The sequence below is a fragment of the Podarcis gaigeae genome (assembly GCF_964106915.1).
Source record: "Podarcis gaigeae genome assembly, chromosome: 1".
NCBI classification, from domain to species: Eukaryota; Metazoa; Chordata; class Lepidosauria; order Squamata; family Lacertidae; genus Podarcis; species Podarcis gaigeae.
Window position 1 is genome coordinate 86,210,307 of NC_139678.1, and position 14,366 is coordinate 86,224,672.

The 14,366-nt window shown below is 42.1% G+C and overlaps 1 protein-coding gene across 2 annotated transcripts in view; it reads right to left on the reverse strand.

The window, feature by feature from the left end:
* NHEJ1 (non-homologous end joining factor 1) overlaps nucleotides 1–14,366 on the reverse strand; it is a 119,377-nt gene that overhangs the window by 95,383 nt on the left and 9,628 nt on the right. For both annotated transcript variants that reach the window (XM_083750861.1, XM_083750860.1), the window contains one exon: nucleotides 13,587–13,645. In XM_083750861.1, coding sequence (XP_083606987.1) covers nucleotides 13,587–13,645 — 59 coding nt within the window. The remainder of the gene's footprint in view (nucleotides 1–13,586; nucleotides 13,646–14,366) is intronic.

The window sequence follows — 14,366 nt, forward strand, 5'->3', positions numbered from 1 at the left end:
TGCATATTAAACCATACAGTTTAATGTAGCATGCAAAATGGGCTGGTCTTCCTGTGTTCCCACGTCTGCATGTTTTCACAGCCATAGGATCTAGAAACTTCAAAAAACAAACCAACGAACCATGATGATCAGGTTAGTATCAAAGATTTTGTACTTGTGTGGGATCGCAGAACACACACAGTCCTAAATGTTAGAGCCAATTTAAAGGTGTAGTAGCAGCATGTGGTACTATGCATTTTAGACTATACTTCTTCTAAATATACTACTACTATACTACTCTAACACCTCTTTTCCTATATTGAGCTACAGATCCTTCCTTGCATCGTTTATTCTTTTATCATCAGATTGGGCATTGCTTTCCTTTTGGTGTTGAGGTTTTTCTCAAAAGGCAAAGTAGGGGTTGAGCAGTTCCGCCTTCTCTCTGTCACCCAATACTGTATAATTTTTCCATCTTCTCCACACAGAAGACCAACTATTTGCTTATTATTCTTATTCTGAACACAGCCAATGAATTTTTTAAAAATTATTTTTAACCTCTCTTGCAAGTTTGAGCTCATTCTGAGCTTAAGAAAACTTGACCTTATCCCTGCCAACTGTTGGCTACTCGAGTATATTCTTCCTTCTTGGTTTCCCTATTCTTACATTTCTTATATATGCTCTTCTTAAATCTCAGCTCACCTGCAAGCCCCTTATGCAGCCACACTAGTTTCTTTAGGTGCCTCCCACTGTTCTTTCTTGCTGGAATTGTCTGCATTTGTATCTTCAATAGTTCACCTTTAAGAAACTCCCATCCATCTTGGACTCTTCTCTTTGAGTATTTGTTGGACCTTATACTCTTGGCAGAGTTTGAGTTCCAACAGATATTGGGGTAGTTGAAGTCTCTTACCACTACTATATTTCTTCTTTTTTGAATATTTGGTAATCTGCTGTAGGAAGGCATCATCCAAATCTTCAGTCTAGCTTGGAGATCTATAGCTTACAACCTCAGTGTCACTGTTGTTTCCCTCTCCTACAATTTTTACCCATATCCTCTCAATCTGTATTCCATTTTCCTTTTTTTTAATAAAATTTTTATTAGGGGTTTTTACAGAATAGAGTACAAAGACAATAAACAACCTTGCTTTTATCTCAACAGAGTTTCATAACTTCTTTGGACTTCCTCACATCTCCCGCTGCCATTTTCATCATCATAAATTTTTTCCATGCAATTTATCATCTAGTTTGCAAATTTTATAACCGCTTATTTAAATATAGTCCTCTGCAAATTTATTTCTCTTAATCTCACTTTACATCCCATTCCAATCCGATTTTGTGGTGGCCAATTATTTATGATCAAACATCCTACTTAACTTTCCACCAAATCACAATATTTTTGTAAATAAGTCTTAAATTTCCTCCAATCTTCTTCAACCCTCTCTTCTCCCAGGTCTCGAATTCTGCCAGTCATCTCAGCCAGTTGCATATAGTCCATCAGCTGCATCTGCCATTCTTCCAGCGTGGGTAAATCTTGAGTTTTCCACTTCTTAGCGATAAGTATCCTTGCTGCTGCTGTTGCGTACAAAAAGAATGTTCGATCCTTCTTTGGCACCATCTGGCCGACAATGCCCAAGAGGAAGGCCTCTGGTTTCTTAAGGAAGGTATACTTAAATACCTTTTTCAGCTCATTATATATCATTTCCCAGAAGACCTTCACCCTGGGACAAGTCCACCAGAGGTGAAAGAATGTTCCTTCATTTTCCTTACATTTCCAACATTTATTGTCTGGCACATGGCATATTTTGGCAAGTTTAACTGGGGTCATGTACCACCTATATATCATTTTCATTACATTTTCCTTCAGAGCATTACATGCTGTGAAGTTCATCCCCGTGGTCCACAACCTTTCCCAATCCTCAAACATAATATTATGCCCAATATCCTGTGCCCACTTTATCATGGCCGACTTAACCATTTCATCTTGTGTATTCCATTTCAACAGCAAGTTATACATTCTTGAGAGTACTTTGGTCTTAGGTTCTAACAATTCTGTTTCCAACTTCGATTTCTCCACCTGGAATCCTAACTTTTTATCGTTTTTAAAAATTTCTTGGATCTGAGCGTAGTGTAACCAGTCTCGCACTTTGTCTTTCATTTTTTCCAAACTCTGCAATTTCCAATTATTACCCTCTTTCTCTATTATTTCCCAATATTTCGGCCATTTGGCCTCCATATTGGGTCTTTTTCGGGCCTTGGCCTCCAGAGGTGATAGCCATCTTGGAGTTTTATTTTCCAATAGGTCTTTGTATTTTGTCCAGACATTAAACACTGCTTTCCTGACAATATGATTCTTAAAGGCCTTATTGATCTTAACTTTATCATACCATAAGTATGCATGCCAACCAAATGCATTGTTAAAACCTTCCAGATCTAAAACATCAGTGTCCTCTAGAAGTAGCCAGTCTTTTAGCCAGCAGAAAGCTGCGGCTTCATAGTACAACCTTAAGTCTGGCAGGGCAAAGCCCCCTCTTTCTTTCGCATCAGTTAATATCTTAAACTTAATTCTGGGCTTTTTGCCCTGCCAGACAAATTTAGAAATATCTCTCTGCCACTTCCTGAAACACTCCGTCTTGTCCACAATTTGCAATGTTTGAAACAAAAACAACATCTTAGGCAATACATTCATCTTAATAGCAGCAATTCGGCCTAGCAAAGAAAGCTTCAATTTTGACCAACTGTCCAAGTCTCTCTTAATTTCAGACCAACATTTTTCATAATTGTCCTTAAATAGACTCAGATTTTTTGCTGTTATGTTTACCCCTAGGTACTTTACTTTTTTAACCACAGTTAGTTCTGTTTCTCTCTGAAACCGTTCTGACTCTGCATCTGTCAAGTTTTTTCCCAACACCTTAGTTTTCTGTTTATTTAGTTTGAAGCCCGCTACCCGACCAAAGTCCTGAATCAATTGTAACACTCTTTTTGTGCTAGATTCTGGCTCTTGCAATGTCAAAACAAGGTCATCTGCAAAAGCTTTAAGTTTATATTGTTTCGCTCCGATCTGAATCCCTTGCACCAACCGGTCCCCTCTAATCAAGTTCAAGAGCACCTCCAGGACAGAAATAAACAACAAGGGGGAAATCGGGCAGCCTTGTCGTGTCCCTTTTTCAATCTTAAACTCTTCTGTAACCACATTGTTAACTATCAGTTTTGCCTTTTGTTCTGAGTAAATCGCATCAATCCCATTTTCAAAACCCCGCCCCACTCCCATTTCTTTTAAATTCCCCTTCATAAATTTCCAAGAGATGTTATCGAAGGCCTTCTCCGCGTCTATAAAAATTAAAACTGCTTTAGTGTTAATATTTGTTTGCAAAAGTTCCAAAATGTCAATAATGTTCCTTGTATTAGCAAACAAGTGTCTTCCTGGGAGAAAGCCTGCCTGGTCTTTATGAATTATCTCATTTAAAACTCTTTTGAGTCTTCCTGCCAAAACGTCAGCAAATATTTTATAATCCACATTTAAAAGGGAAATGGGACGGTAGTTCTTAAGTTGTGTCTTTTCAGTTTCTGATTTTGGTATCAATGTGATGAAAGCTTCCTTCCACGATTCAGGCGCCTTCTTTCCCTCCATAATTTCATTGCTGACCTCCATCAGTGGTTGAATCAAATAGTCACTTAATGTCTTATAGTACTTGGAGGTCAAGCCATCTGGCCCTGGAGACTTGCCCAGCTTCATATTCTGAATGGCATGTTCTATCTCTAATCGTGTTATTTTACTATTCAGGAGTGATCTATTTTCTTGTGATAGTTTTTTAAGTCCATTTTTCTCCAAAAATTTTGCAATCTCTTCCTCATTTTGTGGCCCTTGAGTGTATAATTTCTTAAAATATTTCTGGAAACATTTTCTAATTTCCACCGGGTTCTGAATATATCTTCCTTCTATTTCCAAATTTGTTACTATGTTCAACTTTTGTCTCTTCTTCAACTGCCAAGCCAGCAGTTTCCCACATTTATTAGCCGATTCAAATGTTTTTTGTTTCATTAATTTAATCTTCCATTCTATTTCCTGATTTATCAGTTTGGAATATTGTGCCTGATGAAGTTTAATTTCTCTCAAGATCGGCTGTGACTTCAGGTTTACTCTTAGTTTCTTCTCTAACTCTTTGATTTTCCCCAAAATCTTATCCTTTTTCTCATTTTGTAGTCTTTTCTTTATGGCGTTCTGTTGTATCAAGAACCCTCTCATCACAGCTTTGCTTGCGTCCCAGATTGTTCTTTTTTCCACTGCAGTGTTCAAATTTATCTCAAAGTAGTCCTTTATTGTTTTTTTGGCCTTCTTAATAATCTCCTGATCTCTAAACAAGTTGTCATTCATCTTCCATCTAAAGGAGCCGGTTGGTAATAGTGTTATGTCCATTTTCAACGCGTTATGATCGGAGCAGGTCTTTGGGCAGATTTCCACTTTCCTAACCTTAGGAGCCAGACCTCTAGAAATCCATATTTGGTCAATTCTTGTCCAAGTCAGTTGGGCTTCAGAGAAAAATGTTCCTTCTTTCCCCAAGGGGTTCTTTGTCCTCCATATATCAATCCAGTCCATGTTGTCTGTCATTTCGAAAAAGGTCTTTGGTAGTCTGCCATCTTTAGTAACCTTTTGGCTTTGTGACTTATCCATGTTCGTTGAAACGATCCCATTCATATCTCCCATCATGATGATGTTATCATAGTCCAGATAGTCCAGCATAATCTCATGCAACTTCTTGTAAAATTCTGATTTCCCTTCATTTGGAGCGTAGATTCCTAATATCAAAATTTTCTCTCCTTGGTGCTGTATTTCAATTGCCAAAATTCTTCCGTGTTCATCTTTAAATAGAAATTTTGGTGAGAGGCTCTCCTTTGCATATATCACCACTCCTCTCTTCTTAACTGAATCCGAAGATATAAATTCTTGGCCTAACCTTTTATTTACCAATATTTTTCTGTGGAGCCTAGTCACATGTGTTTCTTGTAGACAAGTAATGTCTAGTTGCTCCTTTTTTAATATGTGAAAGATTTTCTTCCTTTTTTCCGGGCTGTTACAGCCATTTATGTTCCAGCTTAAAAGTTGCAGAGACATCCTGGATGGATCTGTTTAATTTCCTTGGGATGGTGTTTTGTTCTGTGAGTCTTCAGGGTTCTGTGGTACAGGTACCTGTGGTGGTTCAGGCCCTGAGGGTAGTTCAAGTCCTTTATGAAGGTCCTCTCCGTAGGCAGTCAAAAACTTATCCCTATCTTCCAAAGTTCTAATTTTAATCTTCTTCCCTCTAAAAGTAAAGGATAATCCTTGGGGAAAGTCCCACCTAAAGATGATTGAGTTGCTTCTCAGCAGTTTTACTAAGTCCAAATATTCAGATCTGAGGTCCAACAGCTGTTTAGGAATGTCCTTAAAAATCTCAATTCTTTTGTCCGAAATGTTCAGGGCTCTTCCGTAGTGCAGGCCCAAAATCTTGTCCCTTTCCTCCTTTGATCTCAACGTAATCAAACAGTCTCTGGGCTTCTCTCTCTTTATGAGTCTTCCAAGTCTGAAGGCTGACACAATTTTAAAGTCTTCCTCCTCTAGACCCCAGAACTTGGAGAATTCTTTGGTCAAAAACTCAGCTAGATTGCCTTCTTCCACTTCTGGTATCGATCTTATCCTTAAGTTAGTCTCCCTGTTCCGAAGTTCCAACATAGAGAGGTAGGTCTGGTGTTCCCCAACCTGCTTGCTGAGCGGCCTTACTTCTTTTTCCAACTCTCCCACTCTTTGGCTGGTCTCTTCGGCCAGTTTCTGATTTTCACCTGCAGCCTCCTTCAGTTGTCCGATTGCTTGTGCATTCTGTGCAACTTGCCCAGATAATTTGTTTAAAGTTTCTGTATTAAGGTCAATTTTCGCAGTTTGTTGGTCAACTTTCCTGTCCAAAGACTCCAATTTCTCAAGAATTCTCTCTAATACAGAACCAGATCCTCCTGAGGCCATCTCTTCTAGTTGTAATTCCTCAGTTTCTCCCTCCCCTGCCTGTGACAGGGAGGTAGCTTTTTCCTCCGAGGGCAGAGTAGGCACAGATGATCTGCGTGTTTGTGAGGCTGCAGTTAAGGTTGTCAGAGTTGTTTGTCTAGTTCTTAATCCCTTTCTTTTTGCGCCACTCATTCCAAAGTTATCTAGCAGTCAAGGTCAAGCTGAGTTGTTCCCATGAGAAAGCTACGGCCCAGGTGGTAGCAGTCAAACAGAGGGCCGGGAAATAGAAAGTAAAACAATGTTTTTGTTATAAATCCTCAATCCTCTAGGGGGAGCATAAAATGTCCTAAGAAGAAGAGTCCATTCCAATCATACAAAATCTGAACCAATACTTAGGGATCTTCACAAAAGTAGTTTTAGCAGAGTTGGTTTTAAGTTTGCCACAATATTTCAAGTTGTGCTTACTGGAGTTCCATAGTGCAAGAACGTAACCATTCTGAACTCCCTCAGACTGTCTCAAAGTTTAAACACAATGTATCCAAATTTGCAGTCTGACAGTTCTACTGCTCAGGCAGTTCTGACACCTGGGCTTCTTAAGTAAAGTTGTAATCCACAAAGAAGAGGATATATAAGTCCTGATAAAAGTCCAAAAATCAGTTGCTTACAGTCTTTAAGGGGATTGAAAGTAATTTCTGCGGGTGCTCAATCTGAGCTGTCAAAAGTTCTCTCTGTGCCTCCACTCCTCCTGCTCTTTGCTTTAAAAGTCAATGGCTGCGGAAGACGGACTTCCTTTTCCTCGTCACTCCGCTTTCAGCTTATTTTCAGTATTTTTAGTCCCAAAATTTAGTAAAGTCCTCAGTTACTCACGGATTGTTGCGTTTTAGAATCTTGTGTTGCAGGAAGAAAGGTCGGCGCTCACCGGCAACAGCAGCGCGGCTTCGCTCCGCTGAATGCGCATAGACCCACAGCGCCGCTGCCCCCTCTGCGATCCGGAGCCCCTTACGGGGTTCCCTCAACGTTTCGGGGGTTGCTCCTGGCGCCCGCCGGGTCCCGAGACCGCAGGCTTCCGCTGCCTGCGGTTTTCCAAAATGGGTCTCCGCTTCGCCGTAGCGGACGACCCTTTTCCAGCGGAGCTTCCCTCTCCCGGTTAGGAAAGGGCAGCCATTACCGTTCGCGCCGCCTCCGGAAGTCCTGTATTCCATTTTCCAAATGGATGTCTTCACAAGTGTACACATCCTTTACATATAATGCTGCTACTCCTCCCTTTTTGTCTCCTCTATTCCTTTTGAATAGGTCATTCACCTCAATTTCTACATTCCAGTCATGATTCTCATCCTACCAAGTTTCAGTAATGCCTATTAGCTCATTTTTGCCATCCTATACTGAGAGCTCATCTTGCTTGTTTCTCTGTTAGTATAGAGAAAACTACAGTCTACAGTCTGAATAATTTGTATCTTTCCCTCCTGTTAGGAGTTCAAAGCAGCATACAAGGGTTTTTCTCCATTTTTATTCTCACAAGGTCTCTGTGAGGAAGGTTAGTAGGCTGAGAGACAGAATTTGACCCAAAGTCACTCAGGAAGCTTTAGAGTTAAGTACCACTATTTTTGAAAGTTGCTTTGAGTTGCTTTTAAAAGTAATTAATAAGTTCAATAAATAATAATAGTTCACAGAGAAGGGTGCATCAAAATATTTATTGAATTCTCAGCTTGTGGATAATTTCCTAGCAAGGATAATTTCCTAGCAAAGGTTGCTAATAACTCTTTTTTTAAGAAAAGGGGGGGGGGGTAGGTAGAATCATAATTTTAAAAAAGCTAGTCCCTTCCTCCCCTTTATCCCAAACTCACAGCCAAGTGATACAGGAGATGGCCAAGAGAAATTCTACAAGACATTTGCTTGCCAACTGTTGCAGGTGGTGCCCCTCAGCCATGGAAATTGCCATGTTTTCCCAGCAAACCCAGCTCCCATGCTTCTCTAGGCTGCAAACCACAGCCACCTTTTGCTAATGAAAACCATTCCCCAGAAGGAAGGAGGTGACAGGAACAGTAGCTTCCTCTCCCTCCCTCTGCAAATGGAGCTGGCAAACGGAGTGAAGGTCACTGCCACGGCCGTCTGTAATGCAGGAGGATCAGTGCTGCCTGCCAAACAATAGCTGCTTCTCTCAAGGAGAATATTTTTAGCACCAATAAAAATGACAGTGTGGTGAGCTGGTCAACAAGTAGGCAGGTGCTAGGTGAGGCCAGGCTGAGTATTTCAGCGACCTGGGAAATCCAGGGAGGCAGGGCTTTTTTCCAGAACTGTCCTACCCAGAGTTTTCTACTTATGTGCCATCTAAGCCAGTATGAGACAGCCCCAAACTAAAAAGGAAGAACCCTCACCCTGCTGTCCCAAGCCTACTTCCCAACACAAAATAATTTAGGCCACTCTCAGAGGAATCCCATATTGATCCTTCTAGTTCAGTATTATCTAACTCACCAGGGTTTCTTAACACAGCCTTTCCTAGCCTTACCTGAAGATACCAGGGATTGAAACGGGGGCCTTCAGCATCCAAAACATACAGGTCTATATTACTTATTATTGTTATCACCACCAACATTTCTAGGTTAGATTACTGCAACACGCTATATGTAAGGCCGCCTCTAAAATTCAGCTGGTACAGAATTTAGTGGATAGGTTGCTCACTTGGACAAGACAATTTGAGCATATTACACCAATCCTGACCTGACTACACTGGCTGCCAATTAGTTTCTGGGCCCAATTCAAAGTGCTGGTTTTGATCTATATAGTTATAAATGGTGCAGGACTGCAATACTTCAAGGACTGCCTCTCCCAATATGAACCAAACCAGACCCTGTGACCATCATCTGAGGCCCTTTGTGAGAGGTCTGGAGGGTGGTAACACAAGAACGGGCCTTTTCTGCAGTGGCTCCTCATTTGTGGAAAACTCCCCATGGAGGCTCACCTGATGCCTTCATTACATATCTTTAGCTGCCAGGCAAAAACATTTCTCTTCAACCACGCATTCTGCTGATTAACATTCTATGGCTTTTAAAATGTGTTTGTGGGAGGGGGTTATCAGTTTGTTTTTGTTTTATTCTGTATTATGTATTCTCATTTTGTATTTTTCTGTTGTGAACCACCCTGGGATCTTCAGCTGAAGGGCGGTATACAAATGTAATAAATCATCATCATCATCTATCCACTACATAGTATAAAACCAACATATAAGTGTCATGGATTCCCCCAAATAACTGTAATTTGCAAAGGTGTTGAGGATGTTAGAAATCCTTAGTATCTCTCACAAAATTATAGTTCACAGAGTCCTCTGGGAATGATCATTCAATCATTTTAACAGCACAGTTGTAATTGTGTGTATTCAGAAGGAAGTCCTATTAAAATCAATGGAGCTTATTTCCAAGCAAGTGGTGTTAAGATTGCAGCTGAAGCCTAAGAATTATAAGTCATATGTACATATATATGTATATGCCACTAACATTCCTTCCACACTCTTTCTAGCCCCTACAACAAGCATGGCAGTGCCAAAGTGACTTCCCAGATCAGTTCTCCCAATTCCTCCCTCCACAATCCCCAGGAGACTTTCAAGACACTGACGTGCACCCCTTGTCTAGCCCTCTTTACCCTAATCCAGGAGAGGGAACCCCCTCCTCCTCCCTCCGTTGTGCTAACAGCAGCTTTGACCCAGTGCTTACTGACGTCAGTGGGAGGGTGCTCTTCTGCAGATGTCCACACTCCCTGCTCTATCACTCACTTAGCCTGCCCAGCTACAGCAGTGACGGACACACTGGGGAGCCGCCTGTTTGTTTATCTTCCTCTTCAGCATTGCTTATTTTGATGGCACATCCTTCTGGTCCAGCCCAGGTTGACCCATGAGCCCTCCACATCCTGTTTGCTGGAGCTAACTGCGCAGAGACGGACAAAGGTGCAGCACAAAAGTCAGGACCATGGTACACAAAAATATTCTGGGAAAATATTCTTGGGGACAGGCTATATTTGAATCAACAGTTACTTGCAAATGAGCAGCTAAGACAAATGTGGTTCCGGACCAAGGTCCAGGCTTGCTGCGCAGCTTGAGGAATTATAGGTACAATAGCTCTTTGCTGCCCAGACTTGTGTCTACCAATAAGCAGGCTGCAGCACAAAATGCCCAGAAAAAAAGTCTCCTACAGAGCAGCATAAGAAAAGTAGAATAGGGAACAGCAGCTGCCCTTACCTGGCATGAAAACCCTTAAGGACTGTACAGAAGTAGAGGTCTTCAGACAGTATTCATGCACTGAAGAAAGATTAGCATGCATTGCTGAGTACTGCCTACCCTTCCTCCATCAACGCATTCTCCAATAGCCCAACAACTCATCTAAGTCTCAAAAGGAACTCCTAAAACCCTGTCTGCAAATAGCCTCAAGACATAGTATTAGAATCTCTGTCAAAATAAAAAAATTAAAGCGACCTAGAATAGCCTCCTTTTTCTCTTCTGGACTCTTACTAGGGCCAGGAAAGAACAGGTGCTCCCTCTTTCTTTTTCATTACCTTTCATAAAAAGGAAAACACATTTATTATTATCCATCCCTCTTCTGAAGGGAAACTGCCCTTCCAGTCTCTTGACATCTTTCATTCTATGCTCAGCACCCTCTTCAACTTGTCTTCAATTTCTCAATGCACCAGGCCCTCACCAGCTGGTCTCACCTACCAAATTGGGCACTGAACCACCAATCCTTGTTTTCTCAGCTCAGCTTTCCACTCAGTTGTATACACTATGGGTGTGACTGTGCAATGGGGTTTCCACTTCTCTACAACTGAGTCCCTTCCTCAAAAAAAAAAGGGGGGGGAGATGGCCCAGAAGGATCAGAAGAACCCCTGTAACAGCATGTGGGGGGAGGAGAGGGAGAAATTGCTCTTTTTGGCAAGCCAAAAAGTTTCCCTGATGGAATGATAGCCTTAGTGTGACACTAAATTCCTCCCTTCGTATAGTAGCCCTTCATAAGCTATTAAGTTTTATACGGGGCAGACACACTGAAATTAATGGACCTAACTTAGTCATATTCATTAATTTCAGTGGGTCTATTCCAAGGAAAACTTAGCTGAAAACCACCCCAATTTTGGAAGTGTCCCAGACAATTGTGTCAAAAACAATTCAGGAGCTTCCCCCGACCCCAGCCCCCAGAACAGGCAGCTCTCCGCAAGCCGTGGGAGCCCAGCCCCGGGCTCCCACGGCTTGCCTAGAGTTGTCTGCATGCCGAAGCCTGGGCGCGCTGAGTTCAGCGCACCCGGGCTTCGAGCTTCCTGCAGCTCTCCACAAGCCGTGGGAGCCCGGAGCTGGGCTCCCACGGCTTGCGGAGAGCTGCCTGTTCTGGGGGCTGGGGTCGGGGGAAGCTCGGGCTTCCCCAGCCCCGCACCTGGGGGGGAAATAATTTTCCCCCTTTATTTCCCCCCCCAAAAAATAGGTGCGTCTTATGGGCCGGTGCGTCCTATGGGGTGAAAAATACGGTACTACTGAAACATACACACACCAGTCATTTGACCGACCTTGGATAGACAGTGTGGAAAAAATGGAAGGACTGTCCAGAGCTTGCCAATTGGCAACTTTCACAGAAAGCCAAAGACCATGTTTATTGCTCTTCACATCATGGTTTGGCTGATAAATGTCTTCTGTAGGATTTGACTTTTGCCCTTATTACTCCTTTATCCATTCTAAAAGCAAGATGTCTCAGTCCCTAGGTAACTCTCATGGGCTGTTGTGTTTCCCCTGGAAGCTCCAACCAATTACACATAAGAGCCCTACTACTGATTACATAGTCTTGCAACTGACCCTCTTTAAGCTTGCCTTAAATTCCAATTCACACTTGAACATATAAACAAATCCCAACTTTAGGCTTTGTGATCCCACATTTGCTTAGCATGACCCTTAAAACAGTCCCTCCAATACAGGCTCTTTCTCAAGGCCACTTTGCACATAGTTCTTTTGACACAGAGATTAACCTTGACCAGTGTGAACAGCACAGCAGTTTGAGCCCTGGCACGTGCCAATATAACCAACACAGAGAGAGAGAACCCCAACTTTCCATCTCTTTCAAGTGCATGCCAACAGACCTTACTCTATAACCCTCCACTCCTCAGCCTTCAGGGAATAAGAAACTTTCAGTCACGGCACGTGGCATTGGAAAGAGAGCATGAAATCACTGCAGCCAGTAAGAGTAGGAGCGTGGGAAAATTCCACAAGCCACTTCCTATGACATGAATTACAAGCTTGTACATTGTTAAGAGCGGTGAAACTCTGGGGGCTCTGATACATAATCAGCAAGCTCCTATGCTGAAACCCCGACAGACAGGTGTGCATATTGCTTAGGCGTAACCTCTCCTTGAGCTCAAACCAGCAGCCATGTTCTGAAGCAAATAAATAAAAAAGGGCTGCTAAGGGACCTGCTCCAAACAGAAAAAGCTCATAAACACTAACATCAATACCCTGGTGGTTGGGTATCAGCAGATAATGATACACACAAAATGTAGACAATCCACATGGGCCAAGATGGCCTAAGAGCAAGAGCCAACCACTTCAGACACCACTAAATGCATAGCACTCTACAAATGTTGGCATTAGCATAGGACTTCATTTGCTGCTTATTTTAACTAGTAAATGGAAGAGGCAGAAAGCCAACCAACATGGAGATAAGATGGCAAGGGGGAGGGGAGTAGTTACTGCCCAGAAGAAAAATGGCAAAATGGGAAGAATGGGGTTGGAAAGGGGTACACTCCATAAAAGCAATAAGGAATGTTCAGGATTCTCAACTCTGACTGCTGGAAAACAGTCTTAACACCTGCTTTATCAAGAACAGCAGAAAAGCTAATAAGGGTAAATGGGATTTGCTTGCATAGGGGAAATGGAAAGCTTCAGTGCTAGCACTGGTGGGAAGGGCGTAAAAAATTACTTGACAAATGTACAGATGCCATCACTTTGTCCAAATGTATAGTACAAACTAAGTGCCACAGTTTGCCCCCAGAGATTATTGGGAATGGTAACTGGTGAGGTCAGAGGGATTTCCAATAGAGATCCCTAGCTTTATCTCATAAAATTACAGTCCCTGGGATTCCCTGAGACACAGTATGTCTAATAAATCAGTTTTACATTTGCAGGAGAGATATGCCCTAAATAAATTCTCACTTAGATTCCATATTAATCCAAGCTCCGTGACACAATCACACATTATGCTAACTGCAGCTTAACCTAGCACAACACAACAATGGCTCATTTACTCTGGCTTTTCATAACATGACTGTACAACAGATTGGAAAGACAACATTACACAAACCTATGCTAAACTAATCATACCTGCCTACAGTTAACCAAAACCAAAGCACACCTACATGGCACAGTCATGCTCATGCATGTATAGCTGCAGTTCTTGATGCCTATTAGTATAACTTTGCAGGGAGAAGAAGAACCAACCAGAGGCAAGGGGAGAAGGAAACCAGTGAAGAATTGGAGAACCAAAATATCCCACTGGCAGACCACCACAACCAGAAGCTCTGAGTACATGTCACTACTGCCTACAATACTACCATTTACCAAATTAATTAGGAGAAGCAATTTATCCTATACAATAACTTAATGAAAACATGAAGATTCTTGTACCTTAGTCTCAAATGTCTGTAGGAAAGATTCTTCATTGAAAGGTTCTGTCTTTAAACGTTCTGCAAGAGAAGTACCAACAATAGAAGAGTGAGTGGTGCTCCAATCTGGCCAGGTATACAAGCTCTCTTTATTCTTCAGATGCTACGTTACCTTGGAAATAGCTATATATCACCTATTGAAAGATAACTCAAGCAATCTTATCCCATTCCCACCTGAGAACACACAAAGATTAGTCAACACCCTTTTCCTGTGTCAAGCCCACAGCTAGGCACTGAGTGATTCAACTGGTATATACCTGGGTACAACTGCATCTAACTATGTCAACATGATGTAATATGTATGGCCTGATGCATAGTGTTAAACCCAAGAGACTGAAGTTCAAACCCCAGTTCAAACAAAGACTCCACAAGGGAGTCTGGAAAATTTTCTCTCAGCCCACTCCTCTGCTAATAGGGACAACCTACCTCACAGGGTTGGTGTGAAGAAAAATGAAAAGGGTGAATAAGAGGACCATGCTACATAGGTAATGACTAGTAAACCTCCAAGAAGAGAGCGCTTTACACCTCGCTCCCAGGAAGCGGCCTGAGGTCAGTGGTCTATCTAGGGCAACTGAGGACAAATGTAACACATCTGTGTTACATCCTATTTCCTAGCTCTGAGAACACAGAGCTCTCCCCTGTGGGGACAGAACATATCTCCGGTTCTCTGTGCCTCAGGAAATCCCTGGCCCAACTCAGCCTGTCATTTTAGACTAATATAGAAGTGGGGTATGACAAGTCA